Source organism: Mirounga angustirostris, unplaced genomic scaffold (assembly GCF_029215605.1).
Source record: "Mirounga angustirostris isolate CCGP_5_RB_7025 unplaced genomic scaffold, mMirAng1.0.hap1 SCAF_4, whole genome shotgun sequence".
Classification (NCBI taxonomy): Eukaryota; Metazoa; Chordata; class Mammalia; order Carnivora; family Phocidae; genus Mirounga; species Mirounga angustirostris.
In genome coordinates this window covers 118,988,327-119,008,106 of record NW_026991712.1, presented here as the reverse complement: position 1 = coordinate 119,008,106, position 19,780 = coordinate 118,988,327, and the positions used below count along the sequence as shown (strand labels likewise).

General features: G+C 36.7%; 1 protein-coding gene across 1 annotated transcript in view; it reads right to left on the bottom strand.

The window, feature by feature from the left end:
• The window catches only part of COL24A1 (collagen type XXIV alpha 1 chain), a 391,649-nt gene that overhangs the window by 258,040 nt on the left and 113,829 nt on the right, over positions 1-19,780 (bottom strand). Inside the window, exons 13-14 of the mRNA XM_064588890.1 lie at positions 5,838-5,891; positions 3,475-3,519 (exon numbers count right to left, since the gene is read on the bottom strand). Of these exons, the coding sequence (XP_064444960.1) occupies positions 3,475-3,519; positions 5,838-5,891 (99 nt within the window). The remainder of the gene's footprint in view (positions 1-3,474; positions 3,520-5,837; positions 5,892-19,780) is intronic.

The following is a 19,780-nucleotide window of genomic DNA, read 5'->3' as shown; positions in this document are numbered from 1 at the left end:
AGAAGAGCCTCCCACACATCCAGAAATAATAAAGAACTTTCAAGTCAAAGTGAGTCAAAGAAACAGAGATTCAATGATAGGTTCTTCATATAAAATGAGCAGCCGCTAGCCAATTAGAGCTCATACGAGTGAGCACGCTGTAGAGAAGACTGTGGGTTCTCTTCAGGCTTTCCAACCACACCCACCCACACCCACAGGTAATAATCACTATCACTAATTAAGAAAGCAAATGACAATCAGCTGCAAGGAAAAAATCTTTTGGAGAAAGCTGTATCATCTCTCGTCAGAAACTATAAGGGAACAGGTAGATGTGTGCTTGCAGATAAACTGAGCAAGCAGTTTACTATGTTTACTATGAAATATAAAGGTTCTATATAAATTTTTCACAATTATCTTCAAAACCTCACCTCCTTCAATTCCACCCCCATCCCCCCATACTTCCTAGGCTACAATCCCTCGACTCCTCTTCCCCTTGCCCAAACATCGCATTTTTTTCACCTCTTCTGTGCATTTAAAGAGGCATTCTGCCTAAAGAGCCCCTTTCCTGTCTACTCCACACCACTCACGCATAATCTTCAAGATATAGTTAAAACACATGTTTTGTGAAGCCTCCTCTCTCAAGATAACATAAATTGTTCCTTTCTCAGTGGTTTTTAGTCCATTAGAGCAGTGATCACATCGTATGATATATCTATTTTTCCTTCTGTGCCACTGGATTATAATGTTGCCAAAAAACAGAAATCTTGTTTGTATTTTTAGGCCTAGCTCTAGTGCAGCATTTGATACACAGTAGGTGCTCACACTGTTTTGATTTAAAAATTCAGTAAATGTAAAATGGAGGTTGTAATACCTGTTCTATCTACTTGAGGAACAAATGATATGTGTATGAAAGTACTCTGAAAAGTATAAAGTACTATCAAATCAATGTAGAGATGAGGATTACAAAGATGACTGTTAGTATCATTCACCATTTTCTTTTCTGTAGAATCTCTTCCCAGTAACCAAAGGGTAAATTGAGAAAGAGAAAGGACAAAAAACAAAAACAAAACAAGAACAACAAAAAAACCAGTTATTTTTACTAAGCACTTTTATGTGTTGGTACTGTGCAAAGTCCTGGAGTTGAAAAATGAGTAAGAGTTAACTGTTAGGTAGAAAAGTACATGTAAAGTGTTCCAGGTAGACAAATAAGTGCCAGTGCAAAGCCATATTGTAGGAAGGCTGCATGGCACCTGAGAATAAACAGTTTTGCTAGTGCACAAAGTATGTCTCAAGATGCAGATGAGAACCAAAACAGTCTAGACATGCTAAGAATTTTGGTCTTAAACTTGAGCGTAGTAGAAGAAGCTGCTGAGTTAACCAACTGAGAGGTTAAATGACGAATGCATAAAGACTATCTTTGGAATCCAACTCCCTTCCCCAGCTTCCTTTCTTCCCCATCGGTAAGGCCACGACTACCATCTACAGGTTTAATCCTATTCTAAGTTCAGAGAAAAAAAAATTGGTCCTTTGGGTTCCACCTTCAAACAGAGCTTCTCATGAAGCCTAAAGACATCTCGTAAGATAAATGGTATACATTTCAAGGTAATACAAGCTTTCAGGAGGTGGTAGAGCACACTGGTAGAATTTTGGGCTCTGGTTTAGATCACCTGGTTTCAAATCTGGGCCTAACACTCATGAAGTGAGTGCTCTTGGCTTGTTCTGAGAATTAAATGACCTAGCACTGACTAGCACATGGAAAATGCTAAATAAAAGTGAGCTGTTATTGGGGTGTCTGGGTGGCTCAGTTGGTTAAGCATCTGACTCTTAGTTTCAGCTCAGGTCATGATCTTAGGATCATGAGATCGAGCCCTGCTCTGAGCCCAGCACTGGGCTCTGCGCTCAGCAGGGAGTCTGCTTGAGCTTCTCTTCCTCTGCCCCTTCCCCATGCTCTCTCTCTCCCTAAAAAATAAGTAAATCTCTTCTTTAAAAAGTGAGCTGTTATATTATCAAGTAAAAGAAAAGTTTAAATGTCTTAGACTCACTCAGGTTCTCTGACTTTTAATTCTATACTCTTGCCAGCCCCAAATGGCAAGTTAAAACTTGTTATAATGATTTTTGCCATAGTTCCAATAATTGAACTCCTGATGTATTCCTTGGGTCAAGTTGTCACCTTCTGCCTTGGGCAGTTAAGGTGGGGGAAAAAACATTAAATTTAGACTCAAAAGACCTGTGTTCAAATTCGAGCTAAAAATAATTGTGGCTGTAATTTATGGCATAAAACTCTGGAGTCTTAATTACCTACTTCATGTGTTACGAGCAAGCCCTAAATTGATTTTTAGGGAAAATCTTACCTCTGCCCATGGTCATTTCCTATTTTTATATGGATATACATATAATTTTAAGATTCTATTTTCATTGGGCTCCTTACATTTTATAGAAGTATGTGAATCTTGCTTTTGGCTCAGCTGACTGTTAAAGCACATGGCTCTTAAATTTATATAAAATATCTGCAACTTACATCTCTATCATGAACCATAAGCTTGACTGAGAGAATATATTTATGAAGATATGGCAGAAGTAGCAGTCTGTTTGCTTCAATGAATAATCTAAAATTTATCAGATCACTACATATCTGGAGTAGATTATTTTGGTCTCCACAGAATTGCTTTTACTAAATTGTACTTTGCCTACATTAGAAACTTCAGTGAAACTCAGAGTTAAATTCACTGAATAAAAGTGAGTAAGTGGACAAATAATACAATCACTTATATTTTTAGTATAATAAATTAGGTATTAAAATGTTAGCAGCAGGGTGCCTGGGTGGCTCAGTCAGTTGGGTGTCTGCCTTTGGCTCAGGTCATGATCTTGGGGTCCTGGGGTAAAGCCTTGTGTTGTTAGGCTCCCTGCTCAGTGGAGAGTCTGCTACTCCCTCTCCCTTGCCCTCTGCCCCTCCCCCCTGCTCGTGCACACACTCTCTATTTCAAATAAATACATAAAAAAAAATCTTAAAAAAATGTTTAGCAGAATTAGTGAAGTGCAACTACTACCTATTGTTCAGGATGTTTCCCAACCATTTATTCAATTTTATTCCAGAAATAAAATATACAGTTACCATGTGCTATAACATGGTATGGTATGATATTTAGACCTATCTTTATCGAGGCAGGCCACATGGTATGAAAGAATATTCCAAAGAAGAGAAGTGGCTGTTCTGTCATACTTTTGAAGAAACAGAGTCTTAGGTATCTATTAATGAGACAGACATAAATACAGATGTACACATAAATCTGTAGAAATTTGTTATTTTAGGTTATCATAAAATTTAATTTTTTGATTCATACTCCTGGTCTAATTTGTTTATCTGGTAGGAAAATACATTTGAGCAAGTCTGATATCCAACAATGATGCTAAAACATCTCATTTTTCTAAAGATTTTCAAATGCATCTAACAAATATAAACAACATTTTATACGAACGATAATACTTGATACTCACTCTAAGCCCAGGAAATCCCGGAGGACCAATGCTACCTACAAGTCCCTACATAAAAGAAATGTACAAAGTTGGTTAAATACAATTGCAAACTACTAAGAGCATTTTTCAAAGTCAAAGACAAATATTTCTAGAAAAAAAATATGTCAAATTTTACCCTCATGCATCCTCCCAAGAAGTGTAAATCTCTGGAGGCAGTTTAAGTTCTTCAAAAATGTCCCTGGCACCATGCTTTTGGATGCCAGGACTACCACCTAGCCTAGGATATAGATTGTTCTGTGTCTTTTATATATCTAATAAAGGAAGTAAATCCTATAAGTAGTCAGCATTATAGACATAACCAACCTATGTATTATATAAAAAGATAAGTTGTCAGTGTATAGAGTTAGAAGAGCATTTTCAGATGGTTTAAAACGCTACCTACTCTCGAAGTATAATATTTAAATTCTCTAAACTTCAGTTTTCTCATTATAAAATAGGAATAATAACATTTGGGGATGCCTGGGTGGCTCAGTCAGCTAAAGTGTCCAACTTTTGATCTCGGCTCAGATCTTGATCTCAAGGTCGTGAGTTCAAGCCCCATGTTGGGCTCCACAGTGGACATGGAGTCTACTTAAAAAAATAAAGGAATAATAACACTTGTTCTCACTGATGTAAAGATCACAATGAAAACTGTTATAATGTACAAAAGGTTTTGAAAAATTTCTCACAAATGTAAGAAATTACCAATATCATTAATTATATATATAATAAATGAGATTTTAAATTATCAATATTAATTTTTCCACTTGATTTGTGATGGTCTTTTGAACCTGTCATTATAGTCTTTATGATAATTCCTAATCCACTCCATGGCAGTGTCACATGATACAAAGTACAAGAACACCCCCCCCTTTTTTGCATTTCAAGTTCTGTTTTGAAAATAAGGTATAGTAAAAAATATAGAGAATTATAAGCCAATAAACTAAAGCAGCCAGTTTATTATTATATCTTAAAGATAGTAAAGCCTGAAAATGCTCTTCAAGAAGCATTATATTTAAATAAAGAGCAGATTTCAAAAAGAAATATTTTAAACCCTAACAATCTTCATGTATGTTTAACTGACAAAAAATTAAATGAGATGGCTTCACAGTAGTTATGCAAATACATAAATGGTATTAAAGGAAAAACTAAATAATGCTTACTTTTTACTCTTGAAATACTCTTGCCCCAGAATCAAGGGCAAGAAAACTATGATAAACATTCTACTTAAAACATCATTCAGGTTTTTAACAATTTATTTGGAAATCAGTTCTACTCTTATCTGCGAAGACTTACAACAAATAAAACTTTGGCTAAATTAACTGAATAACTAATAAAGTTATAATTTAGAAAAATAAATTAAAAAGAAACTATTTTCTAACACTTTAAGTATAAATGCTAGTAATTTACCTATATCTAAATATAGGAACTACTCCTAATTTAGGCTATAAGGATTTAGTGATTGACTCTAAATCACCTTAAAATCTTATTAAAAGAACGTGTGCATGGGGCGCCTGGGTGGCTCAGTTGGTTGGGCGACTGCCTTCGGCTCAGGTCATGATCCTGGAGTCCCGGGATCGAGTCCCGCATCGGGCTCCCTGCTCAGCAGGGAGTCTGCTTCTCTCTCTGGCCTTCCTCCCTCTCATGCTCTCTGTCTCTCATTCTCTCTCTCAAATAAATAAATAAAATCTTTAAAAAAAAATAAAAATAAAAAAATAAAAAAATAAAAAAAATAAAAGAATGTGTGCATGGAATAGATTGGAGAGAGCTGATAGATGTTTACTGAGAGCAAAAAAAAAAAAATGAAGATCTTTCTACCTAATGTCAAAAAAACAACAATCCATCATCATTCTTTGATAATATAATTAAACTAATTATAGAATAGTAACTCCTTAATCTGAAAATAATAGCTGAATAATCCCAAAGTAGAAGACTTCTCTAGAAATAAATACCCAAAAGTCAGGTAAATCAATGACAGGCTTGAGTCAAAAAGAGCAGTCACTGAGTGCACAATTTTTACATGAGGCTTGCTAGGACCTTCATGTACATGAAAGGCTTCCCCTCATCCCAAAAATATACAAGTCAGTATTATGATTGTATATTTCTAACATTTCACTCACGCAGGTACATTTAACATGGTCACAACGATTTATTTTAATGATTATCTCCCAAGACAGAATTGACTCAGAACATTTTTGTCTTTACAAATTGGAATGTGCACAGAGGTCTCACAACTGTTTGGCCCATCGTGCTTATTTGAATGTCATAATGAGGACGGCTAGTGCAGGTGCTGTGGTGTCTGAGTGATGTCAGATCGCAAGGCTGGACCACCACAATGTACTCACAGGACTGCCATCAGGGCCAGCAGAGCCTCTGTCTCCAAAGTCACCCGGAAAACCCTGGCCCAGGGAAAAAAGAAGAAATGCTATTAAAACCAAGATGGATAAAGAATTCATTTTTTTGGGTTTTCTGATAAGGAACTAATAGGAAATATTTCTTTCCTAACCTCTAAATTATAGTGCAACAAAAACTTGTATTTGTTTTGTATAATACTTCATTGATTTTGTTCAGTACAATATTTCTGCGTTTTACAAAAATTATTTTATATGCCAAATAACATATACAGAAAGTGAAGTTGGAGAAAATATACATTTGTTCGTCACTATATAAAGAGTCACCGAATGAGAGAAAACATAACAAAGATTTCTGCCTGACCAATCCGTTAGTTATCCCCGTGATTTCATGCCATTCCTAAACCCACATCACAAAGAATGAAATGGCTAATATTATTTAAGCATGTATTTAGCACATTTTCCATGTGTTAGGGCTTTAAACACTTTATTATATACATACTACTTCTTTTTATCTTCATAACAAGTCGAATCAATGAACAATCATATCCTCACTTTGCAGTTGAGAAAACTGAAGCACAGAGAGCTTAAGTCATTTGCACTCACCAGTCATGAGTGGGACTGAGATTTGAATGAAGGAAGTCTGAATGCAGAGTCAGTGCTCTTTCTCCTCATCTACACTGAATATTTTGGTTCATCATTTCAAGATATGATAAACATATAACAAATATCATTTAAGTACTATGTTATTGGGGAAAGCCATAATGCACAAAAATCCTGCAACCACAAAATGCAGTGACACTGAAAATCAAGTTTCCCAAACGCCTACTGAGGATTCTACACTGTAAAACTATGAAGGATAGTAAGTAACACACTTTCTTAATATAATATATATTCTTTTGTAAAATAACTCAATGACTCAGTTACTCTTACTTTATATACTAAAATTCTTCTCTAAAGATTTGCCACTAGATTTATCAACTTTAAAGCTCACTTTTTAAAAGCTACTTAGCAAAATGGTTTATAAGATTTATTATTAACATTTTAATAATATTCCTTTTTTAAATTTTTGTAAGACTAACAGAAATAAAAGTACATTATTAGAGTCTTCTAATCTCTTTATTTAGGCAGTTATTAAATACATATTTAATAGATTGCCAAAAACCACTGGTTCACTAGCACAAACATGAATGGGCAAAATTTAAAAGATAGTTTAGCAATGGAAAAAAAGGATGATGTTTCTAAGGCATAGTTAACTCATACTAGAAGCAGTTTTTCTTATTCTGTAATCAGAGGATAATGCAGAAACCATCTGTGTAGTCAAACATATTGTAGCCATACCCCCTTCAAAGTCAGTTGAAGTTCAGGCAGGCGTTTTGCTTTCATTGTCCTTGGAAGTCAAATTCTGTTGTCAACAAGTTCACATGTCTGCAATACATCACACTATCCAGTATGAGCTAATAAGGGTATTTCCAAGTATTTATGATGTACAGGTAATGGAAAAAGTGGAGGAAAATTCTATAATAAATCTGAAACATAACAGATGATTGATTTTTTAGATAGATCATAAGTAGGTTTTTCAAAATGTTCAGTGAAATAATAAAGACTGGGGTACATATTGCATGATTCCATTAATGTAAAATGTCCAGAACAGGCATATCCAGAGACATAGAAAACAGATTAATGGCTGCCTCAGGCTGGTGCTGCAGGGAGAATGGGGCAGTGACTGCTAATGGGCACAGGGTTTTTTTCTGGGTGAAGAAAATGTTCTAAAATTAGTGTGACAGATACACAATTTTGTCAGTATAATAATAACCACTGAACTGTACATTTTAAAAGGGTGAATTTTATGGTATGTGAATGAGATCTCAACAGTTTTTCTTAAAAAATGAAGACACAATCAGTCTGAACAAGGAGCAGAGAGGAACTACTGCAAACATCTTTGGGGACCCACTCAGGATTGCCTAGAAGATGTGCTATTTGGGACTGAGTGGCCCCATCCTCATCCAGTAGGAGGAGCTGCTCTCCAGTCCAGCTTTCCATAAAATTAGTGGTTTCTCCACGCCCTCCCGCCCCACCCCAGGAAGGGAAGGGGAGAGAACTATGATCAGTTCTTCACTTATGACAAAACCTGCACTAGCATAATAAATAATAAAATACTTATTAATTTCAACGTCCTATTCTGATAGTTCAACATTATAATAAATATTAGCTGTTCAACTTGACTTTGTCCCTGAAACAATTTAGTTAAACTGAGTAATACCTACTTTTAAATTTTTTATGTATTATTTCTCCTCTCACTTTACTACCCATTAAATATTTAAGTTCATTCTTAATTCTCTAGTCTAGACAGATCATTTGTTTTATTATTTTTTATCCTTCCTATATGTTGACCATTGTGTCATCAACTTCTGAAATAATTCCTATTAAATCTAGACATATTTTCCTGTTTAATGAAATATAGCACAGTTCATGCCACAAAAAGCAGCATTATATTTGGCTATATACTGGACATATACTTTCTTTTATTTTTTTAATATAATTTAATTTTATTATGTTATGTTAGTCACCATACAGTACACATTAGTTTTTGATGTAGTGTTCCATGATTCATTGCTTTCATATACTTTCTTTTAAAAAGCATCATGCCAATGTTTTATGTTGTTGAATAAGTCACGTGCTTGCTGTTTATCAGTTGTTATTTCATTTCTAGTAATTACATGCATGATTTTTTAAATGCAGGAGAGTTTCTGTATTCCTTTAATTAGGAGCCTAGTGGTTTGCAGCCACAAATCTCCATTGTAAAAAACTGATCTTAAAAGATTGGTTGTGAAACATGGAACAATAGTGACAAAACACTTTGCCTTTGAACTTAGAATACAAAAGATAGCTTCTACAGTTTCTCCATTTGAAAGAATTTGTTATAAAACAAAATACCAAATTTTCTCTCACATTTACCAGTAGAAAATTATAACCATTAATTTAAATCAAATTGTGCTTTCCTAGGAATGCCTTTACACTGCCAAAGGATTTAATAACCATTTTCCAGGGGTACCATCCATAGGGAAGCTTGAGTTTTTGCCTTTCTTGCCCAATTTGCCAATTTCATCAATGTAATAACTGTCTACTAATGGGCAAGCCAGAGTTGCACTGCTTCTTCTGTGTTGTGCATAATTTTCTTTCTTACATTTTAATCGTTTTGATGAGTCATAAAATTTTATCTTATGAAGAATATGACATTTCAGGGATTTCATTCAATCTCTTGCAGTCGTGAATAATGTTCTTGCTCACTTCCACTGTTGGATCAGTAAGAGTGGACAGACTTTAAGGTGACCTCCTATGATTCTGACCTCCTGCTATTCTTGCTTTTGTGTGACACCCACCCTGTGAGTGAGAGTGGGACTATGATTTGCTTATTCTAACAAACAGAATATAGCACAGGTGATGGGATGTCACTGATATGATTATGTTATACTATATAAGATTCCATCTCCCACATGACAGGGAACTGTGAGTGATTTCTAGGAAATGTGGACAGTCCATAGGACTTAAGGGTGGTCTATAGCCAAGAGCCAGCAAAAAGCCCAGGGCGTTTAATTCTACAGCCTTGAAAAAATGATGTCTTCTTACAACCTGAATGAAGCTGGAAGTGAACTCTTCAAGCCAAGCCTCCAGATGATCGTGCAGCCAGCTGACACTTACTCTGCCTGCAGCCTTGTGACCCTGAGCGGAAGACCCAGTTAAGTAGTACCTGGACTCCCGACCCAGGAGAACTGTGAGAAAATAAATGGGTGTTGTTGTAAGCCACTAAGTTTGTGGTATTTGTTATGCAGTGATAGAAAACTAATAAAATTGGTAATTAAATCTTTAGGTAGAGATTGTGTAAAGTCCTATTTGCAAATTTTACTAAGTGGTAATGTTTAATATAAAACTACTTACATTGTTTCTAGATATTAAAAATTTAAATAGATCACCTCTCTGAAGACTTTCTATGGATTTTTTTATTTTCTATTGCAAATTATAATTACTATCAATATTAGTTAAATTAAAATTTTATATTTACTTAAAATTTTTTAAATTTAATCTAATATCTATATTTTTAAAACTTCATCATTTTAGCATTTCATATTCATCTAATTGTTAATGCAAAACTCATGCTTCATGAATTTTGTGTTTATAGTTATGAAATGCAAATTTAGGAGTAATATAAATTGCTTAATAATGCAAAATATTTCAGTCTCTAGGTGCAGCTATTGAAAAGACTGCACTAGTTCTATTACCTCTGAAACCATAAATCATAACAGAAAAAGAAGGAAGAAAATAGAAGTCTGCATTATCGGGAAACCGTACTTCTTTGTACAGGATTCTATTGCGTTCATACTGAAAGGAGAATTAGAGAAGTTAATTAATTCATCTTTGCTCTCACCTAAGTGCTTCTACTTCCTGCCTAAATCTCACCACAATCTTGAGCAGTTTCTTCTCTAATTTTGGCAGTTGTACCACCTACAAAGCTTCATAGCATTCAGACATGAGATTATAGGCCACAGATATGGAGAAGAATTTCTCTGAGGCCTGAAGACATTAAATTGTGATAGCCAGTCTCAAAGATGGACCCCCATGATTCTCACTTTCTGATATTAATGCCTTTGTGTAGTCCCCTCCCATTTTGAATCATGGCCGGCCTATGTGACCAAAAGAATATACTTTGGAGGTTAGGTCATAAAAGGCACTACACCTTCTACCTTGCTCTCATGGACCACGTCATTCTGGTGCAAACCAACAACCATGTCCTGAAGACACTCTAGTTGCCACATGGAGAGGTCCCTATGGAGAGGAAATGAGGCCTTCCAGGAAACTAGCACCAAACTGGCTGGCCAGCAAGTGAGCCCCCTTAGAAGCAGATCCTCCAACACCAGTCAAGCTTTCAGATGACAGTAGTCTTTCCCAAAATCTTGACTGTGACCTCATGGGAAACCCTATGCTAGACCCACCCAAATAAAGCATTCCCAAGTTCCCAACACACAGAAACTCTGAAAAATAATATATATTTATTGTCATTTTAAGCCACTATCTTGGAGTAACTTGTTATATAGCAATAGATAACAGCAACAAGAGTGGTTGTCTAGGATTACAGGTCATATTATACCAATGCCAACTGCTGGATCCTGAGCGACAGGGCACTCATGTGTTTTGTTTTTGTTTTGTTTTATTTTTAATACATTTATTTATTTGTGATGTACAGAGTCCTCAAAAGTATAGCACCCAGATCAAGTTTCTCTCTTGCCTGGGTCTAAAAAGGGTACTGTTAATCAGACATGGTAGTTATCAAACACTAAGAACTATTTTAGACTTTGTATGCCTGAATATATGAGTGGTATTAATATTTTAGAGCACAGTTACTAAACTTGGTAGTATATCTAAATATCTTGAAACAGTGGAAAACTTACTGCTTAGGGAGTCTAGTAAAATCATTTTCCTAGTTCGACAAAGAAATTAGAAAAATACTGCATATAAAATAATTAGGAAAGTATGAGGACCAAAATAACTATAAAATGCTAATGACTACATTTACGGAATTTGAAAAAATAAAAGCAATGCAAAATTTTTCTGTTAAAGGCCACAGTTAACTGTGAACATACTTTGTTCTTTTCAGAGAACAGTGGTTTGGAAACAACATCAATCTAAAGTAGAGATAAATAAGAATTATCATAAAAGACATATACACTAAATAAGCATTACCAACAAAAACAGGAATTCAACTTTTTGTAAGACTAAGCAATGAAAAGAGAAGATCAGACTAACTTGTCTAGGGTTAGAAACACTAAAATAAAACCTGATAGTTGCTTCTACACCTTTTACACATGAATACATATTACCACGAAACTAATATTTTTAAATCCTTCAAAAATAAAGTACAATATCTATAGGAAAAGGCTAGAGTGTGAAGTATTCTGTGAAGATTCATTCAGTCTCTTCCCCTTTCTTTTCCTCACAGGTAGGACAATTTGATCCATATTTTAAGGGTCAACCATTTTCTTGTTGGTTGAAACTAATTTTAAACTTAGGTAGGAATTTAAGGAGCTCTAGCCCAATTCTCAGAGACTTAGCATCAAGTCAGGCTTACTGTTTACCTAGTTATGATCTGGGCCTCAGTTCTCAGATTCAAATTCCTGCTTTGTTCTTAAAGACTGGTTACCATCTTGTACTCCAGTTGTGGGAATTGCAATCTGCCTTATTCTTGTGTCCATGAAGCAGTTTTGGTATACATGTTCAATCCTCGATCATAAGGGCCCCAAATTTATTCTTGCCATTTTCCCACACAGGGAATACAGTCCCTGAATTCAAGCCAAGTCTTATGGCCATATCTGCACTCACATTCCTGACTTTGATAACCTACAAGTCTCTGAATTTTCTCTTATGTTATCTGCCCTGAAAATAACTGCCTGCCTCAATTTCCACCTGTTAGTGTTATATCTCTATGAAATCATGCTCTGCCTGGACTTCCTCCAAATTATCAGCTGTAGTTCACTGGGTGTCTTTCTTCTCTATCTCTCCCAACCTGGAAGGTAGGTTTAATTCAAAGTCCTGGCCTATTTCATATGTCTTGTCAAGCTATAGGTAAGCAAAATATAGTCACTACAGACTACAACCAGTAAGTAAAAATCAGAAAATACATTTTTTCTGAAAGAGACAGAATCACTTAAAAATTAATAACATTTTTTTCCAGAATGCTCTAGCAACAGTAGTACTTTCTCCATAATCATATTAACTATGACTTTTTCTTCGAACAAAGAAAACACAGTCTCCAAATTCTTGATAAAATGTATGTATCTGAGACACTATTATGCAATACGTAGTTAAGACTGTCTTGGGCTAAGGATAGAAGCTAATAACAGATGTCCAACAGAAGGATTTTATATTCTGAAATTCTAACACTGGAGTTAGAAGCCAAAATACAGTTTACTTTAAATAGATTCTTCTAACAGAAAGATGTATGAGAAAAGAGGAGGAGACACTCCTTTCTATAGTTAGAAAAGTAAACATCTCTGAAGTGCAGGTGCCTTAAGGGTGTTATTTTGTCTGCCATTCTAAGGCTATGATATTTTGATTTGCATCAGAAGAAAACTGAGTATAATTTTTCTTTGTCAAACTTTAATGTAATATGATTTGATTATTTATAATCTACTCCTATCAGATCTGAAAAACTCCTTCAAAATCCTCTATACTGGCGACAGTCATGCGCACGCGAACTGCAGGCTCCGAGATGGAAACCCGGTGTGCCGGGGTCGCGCCGGTGAACTGCAGCCCCCGGGGTGGAAACCCCAAGCGGCGGAGTTGCCCGCACGCGAACTGGGAGCGGCTGGCGGTTTTAGAAGCACAAAGAGCCAAGACGTGCCCCGACCTGGAGGTAGGACTGGGAGCGCTGCGGAGGGGCGCACAACCCAGGCCACTGCAGTTTATAGCAGCACGGACAGAAACGGAGACGGTGTGGCCTGGAGAGCTCACTGAAGAACAGACTGCGGTCCCTCTGCTCTGAGGCAGAGGGTTGGAAACGGTCTCTTCTGCTCTGACTGGCGGAGGAGACGCGGAAAGCCGCCAGGGAAAGGTGCCAGAGAACAAAAGCCCGAAAAACTGATTCCCGCTGAGCCCATCCCCACCACAGGGGTGCAGGGCAACTCCACCCAAACAGGGTTCCTGAGTAACAGCGCGGCAGGCCCCTCCCGCAGAAGACAGTCTGGGAAAACAAGAGGCCAGCAATCCTAAGGTCCCAAGAAAACAGCTGCATCTTGCTTGGGTTCTGGTCAATAATTTGGACTCTATACATTCCCTCAAACACCCATCAACAGAATGACTAGGAGGAGGAGCCCCCACAACAGAAAAGACTCAGAGATTATGACTTATGCTGCCAATTCACTAATGGATGCAAGATGTCGGAGATGGAATTCAGGCTAGCAATTGTGAAGACAATGGCTAGAATGGAGAAATCAATTAATGGCAACATAGAGTCTCTAAGGGCAGAAATAAAAGGTGAATTGGCAGAACTTAAAAATGCTATCAATGAGATCCAATCCAATCTAGATAATCTAACAGCTAGGGTAATTGAGAAAGAAGAGAGAATAAGCGATCTGGAAGACAGTATAATAGATAAAAAGGGAAAAGAGGAGGCCAGGGAAAAACAACTCAGAATCCATGAAAATAGAATCAGAGAAATAAGTGACACCATGAAGTGTTCCAATGTCAGAATAATTGGAATCCCGGAGGGAGTGGAGAGAGAGAGAGGGCTAGAAGATGTATTTGAGCAAATCGTAGCTGAGAACTTCCCTAATCTGGGGAATGAAACAAACATTCGAGTCCTGGAGGCAGAGAGGACCCCTCCTAAGATCAAGGAAAACAGGCCAACACCCCGGCATGTAATAGTAAAACTTGCAAATCTTAGAACCAAGGAAACCATCTTAAGGGCAGTTAGGGGGAAGAGATTCCTTACGTACAGAGGGAGGAACATCAGAATAACGTCAGACCTATCCACAGAGACCTGGCAAGCCAGAAAGGCCTAGCAAGACATATTCAGAGTACTAAATGAGAAGAACATGCAGCCAAGAATACTTTATCCAGCAAGGCTTTCATTTAGAATGGATGGAGAGATGCAGAGCTTCCACGACCGGCAGAAGTTGAAAGAATATGTGACCACTAAGCCGGCCCTGCAAGAAATATTAAGGGAGGTTCTATAAAAGGAGAAAGACCCCAAGAGTGATCTACAACAGAAATTTACAGAGACAATCTATAAAAACAACGTCTTCACAGGCAACATGATGACAATTAATTCATATCTTTCAATAACCACTCTCAACGTGAATGGTCTAAATGCTCCCATAAAATGGAACAGGGTTGCAGATTGGATAAAAAGACAGGACCCATCCATATGCTGTCTACAAGAGACTCATTTTGAACCTAAAGATACATCCAGACTGAAAGTAAAGGGATGGAGATCCATCTTCCATGCCAGGGGACCTCAAAAGAAAGCTGGGGTAGCAATTCTTATATCAGACAAATTAGATTTTAAACTAAAGTCTGTAATAAGAGACACAGAAGGACACTATATCATTCTTAAAGGGTCTATCCAACAAGAAGATCTAACAATTGTAAATATCTATGTCCCCAACATGGGAGCAGCCATACACATAAGCCAATTGTTAACCAAAATAAAGAGTCATATTGATAACAATACATTAATTGTAGGAGACCTCAATACTCCACTCTCAGCAATGGACAGATCATCTAAGCAGAAAATCAACAAGGAAACAAGAGCTTTGAATGATACATTGGACCAGATGGACCTCATAGATGATTTACAGAACATTCCACCCTAAAACAACAAAATACTCATTCTTCTCGAGCGCACATGGAACTTTCTCCAGAATAGACCATATACTGGGTCACAAATCAGGTCTCAACCGATACCAAAAGATTGAGATTATTCCCTGCATATTCTCAGACCACAATGCTCTAAAACTGGAACTCAATCACAAGAAAAAATTTGGCAGAAATTCAAACACTTGGAAGCTAAAGACCACTCTGCTCAAGAATGTTTGGGTCAACCAAGAAATCAAAGAAGAACTTAAACAATTCATGGAAATCAATGAGAACGAAAACACATGGGTCCAAAACCTATGGGATACTGCAAAGGCGGTCCTAAGGGGGAAATACATAGCCATCCAAGCCTCACTCAAAAAAACAGAAAAATCCCGAATTCACCAACTAACTCTACACCTTAAAGAACTAGAGAAAAAGCAACAAATGACGCCTAAGCCACGCATTAGAAGAGAAATAATTAAAATTAGAGCAGAAATCAATGAATTAGAAACCAGAAACACAGTAGATCAGATAAACGAAACTAGAAGTTGGTTCTTTGAAAGAATTAATAAGATTGATAAACCACTGGCCAGACTTATCCAAAAGAAAAGAGAAAGGACCCAAATTAATAAAATTATGAATGAAAGGGGAGAGATCACGACTAACACCAAGGAAATAGAAACAATTACTAGAAATTATTATCAACAACTATATGCCAATAAACTGAGCAATCTGGATGAAATGGAGGCCTTCCTGGAAACCTATAAGCTGCCAAGACTGGAACAGGAAGAAATTGACAACCTGAATAGGCCAATAACCAGTAACGAGATTGAAGCAGTGATCAAAAACCTCCCAAAACACAAGAGTCCAGGGCCTGATGGATTCCCTGGGGAATTCTACCAAACAATCAAAGAAGAAATAATACCTATTCTACTGAAGCTGTTTCAAAAAATAGAAACAGAAGGAAAACGTCCAAACTCATTCTATGAGGCCAGCATTACCTTAATCCCCAAACCAGGCAAAGACCCCATCAAAAAAGGAGAATTTCAGACCGATATCCCTGATGAATATGGATTCAAAATCCTCAACAAAATCCTAGCTAATAGGATCCAACAATACATTAAAAGGATCATCCACCACGACCAAGTGGGATTTATTCCTGGGCTGCAAGTTTGGTTCAACATTCACAAATCAATCAATGTGATAGAACACATTAATAAGAGGAGGGAGAAGAACCACATGGTCCTCTCAATTGATGCAGAAAAAGCATTTGACAAAATACAACATCCTTTCCTGATTAAAACTCTCCAGAGTATAGGGATAGAGGGAACATTCCTCAAGCTCATAAAATCCATCTATGAAAAACCCACAGCGAATATCATTCTCAATGGGGAAAAGCTGAGAGCCTTTCCCTTAAGATCAGGAACACGTCATGGGTGCCCACTCTCACCGCTGTTGTTCAACATAGTACTAGAAGTCCTAGCAACAGCAATCAGACAACAAAAATAAATAAAAGATATTCAAATTGGCAAAGAAGTAGTCAAACTCTCTCTTTTTGCAGACGACATGATACTTTATGTGGAAAACCCAAAAGACTCCACCCCCAAATTACTAGAACTCATACGGCAATTCAGTAATGTGGCAGGATACAAAATCAATGCACAGAAATCAGTTGCTTTCTTATACACTAACAACGCAACTGTAGAAAGAGAAATTAAAGAAACGATTCCATTTACAATAGCACCAAAAACCATAAGATACCTCAGAATAAACCTAACCAAAGAGATAAAGGATCTATACTCTAGGAACTACAAAACACTCATGAAAGAAATTGAAGAAGACACAAAAAGATGGAAAAATATTCCATGCTCATGGATCGGAAGAATAAACATTGTTAAAATGTCTATGCTACCCAGAGCAATTTATACCTTCAGTGCCATCCCGATCAAAATTCCAATGACATTTTTCAAAGTGCTGGAACAAACAATCCTAAAATTTGTATGGAATCAGAAAAGACCCCGAATCGCCAAGGAGATGTTGAAAAAGAAAAACAAAGCTGGGGGCATCACGTTGCCCGATTTCAAGCTATATTACAAAGCAGTGATCACCAAGACAGCATGGTACTGGCACAAAAACAGACATACAGACCAATGGAACAGAATAGAGAACCCAGATATGGACCCTCAACTCTATGGTCAAATAATCTTTGACAAAGCAGGAAAAAACATGCAATGGAAAAAAGACAGTCTCTTCAATAAATGGTGCTGGGAAAATTGGACAGCCACATGCAGAAGAATGAAACTCGACCATTCTCTAACACCACTCACAAAGATAAACTCAAAGTGGATAAAAGACCTCAATGTGAGACAGGAATCCATCAAAATCCTAGAGGAGAACATAGGCAGCAACCTCTTTGACATCGGCCACAGCAACTTCTTCCAAGATACATCTCCAAAAGCTTGTGAAACAAAAGCAAATATGAACTTTTGGGACTTCATCAAGATAAAAAGCTTCTGCACAGCAAAGGAAACAGTCAACAAAACAAAGAGGCAACCCACAGAATGGGAGAAGATATTTGCAAATGACACTACAGATAAAGGGCTGGTATCCAAGATCTATAAAGAACTTCTCAAACTCAACACCCAAAAAACAAATAATCAAGTCAAAAAGTGGGCAGAAGAGATGAACAGACACTTCTCTGAAGAAGACATACAAATGGCTAACAGACACATGAAAAAATGTTCATCATCATTAGCCATCAGGGAAATCCAAATCAAAACCACACTGAGATACCACCTTACACTAGTTAGAATGGCCAAAATGGACAGGGAAAGAAACAACGAATGTTGGAGAGGTTGTGGAGAAAGGGGACCCCTCTTACACTGTTGGTGGGAATGCAAGTTGATAACAGCCACTTTGGAAAACAGTGTGGAGATTCCTCAAAAATTTAGAAATAGAGCTACCCTATGACCCAGCAATTGCACTACTGGGTATTTACCCCAAAGACACAGATGTATTGAAAAAAAGGGCCATATGCACCCCAATGTTCATAGCAGCAATGTCCGCAATAGCCAAACTGTGGAAAGAGCTGAGATGCCCTTCAACAGATGAATGGATAAAGAAGATGTGGTCCATATATACAATGGAATATTACTCAGCCATCAGAAAAGATGAATACCCAACTTTTACATCAACATGGATGGGACTGGAGGAGATTATGCTAAGTGAAATAAGTCAAGCAGAGAAAGTCAATTATCATATGGTTTCACTTATTTGTGGAACATAAGGAATAGCATGGAAGACATTAGGAGAAGGAAGGGAAAAATGGGGGGGGGGATTTGGAGGGAGAGATGAACCATGAGAGACTATGGACCTGAGAAACAAACAGGGTTCTAGAGGGGAGGGGGGAGGGGGGATTGGTTAGCCCAGTGATGGGTATTAAGGAGGGCACGTACTGCATGGAGCACTGGGTGTTACACGAAAACAATGGATCGTGGATCACTACATCAAAAACTAATGATGTATTGTATGGTGACTAACATAACATAATAAAATTAAAAACTACAAAAAAAAAAAGGGCACATACTGCATGGAGCACTGGGTGTTATACACAAACAATGAATCATGGAACACTACATCAGAAACTAATGAGGTAATGTATGGTGATTAACATAACATAATAAATAAATAAATAAATAAATTAGATATTAAAAAAACACTTCTACTCTTTGTAAAAAAAAAAAAAAAACCTCTATACTTTGACAACAATTTTCTAGGCATTGTTGAGAGTAAATTCCAGCTCCAATTTCATTTTTATCTTAAATCCCGACAAGTCAGTTCTGGCATAAATATTTTAGATCTGTGGAGTCATATAAATTTGCATAACCTACTTAGTACAACAAAGAGACTACTGATTAAATCAATCCGGGAGCCATGTAAAATGCTTTTTTTTTTTTAGCAACTGTAGAATTTCCTGACTGTGGCACTCAAGAATGAAGTTTGAAAACTTTGCATTAAAAAAAAGCTGCTTACAATTAGGTAATACGTATAAAATCTGATGTTAACAAATATATATGAAACCGCTCTCTGCCTTCTCTCTCTTTCTTTAATAGCATTCTTCTTTTCTATTATATATCAGTGGATGACTTATGCTTTTAAAGAATCTGGCTCATCAGATATGTTCCAAGAAGTTTTTCAAATAAAGACAGTAAAGCATATAAAATAGAATGGTAGTTCTATGGTATTTAAAAGAGTCCTGGCCAATAAAGATTGTCTACTACCTTGTTTTTATCAGAGATCTCTTGAGAAAGAAATTGAGATCAATTCAAGCTACCCAGAGACAGCAAAAAGAATGGACGAATAGCACTTAGAGCCCCATGTCTCTTCTCTAATATTAACTGACAGTAAGGATTTTGATCCGATTATAATATGTAGGGAGTGAAAGAGGGGAGGAAATAAAGAGGTAAGAACTATAATATCTCAATGCCCAAAAGCATGAGTACATAAATATTTACTAATATGTAACTGACTACATGAGGTCTTTAAAAATAATTGTAATGATAATTAGTAAATACCTTATCCTAAAA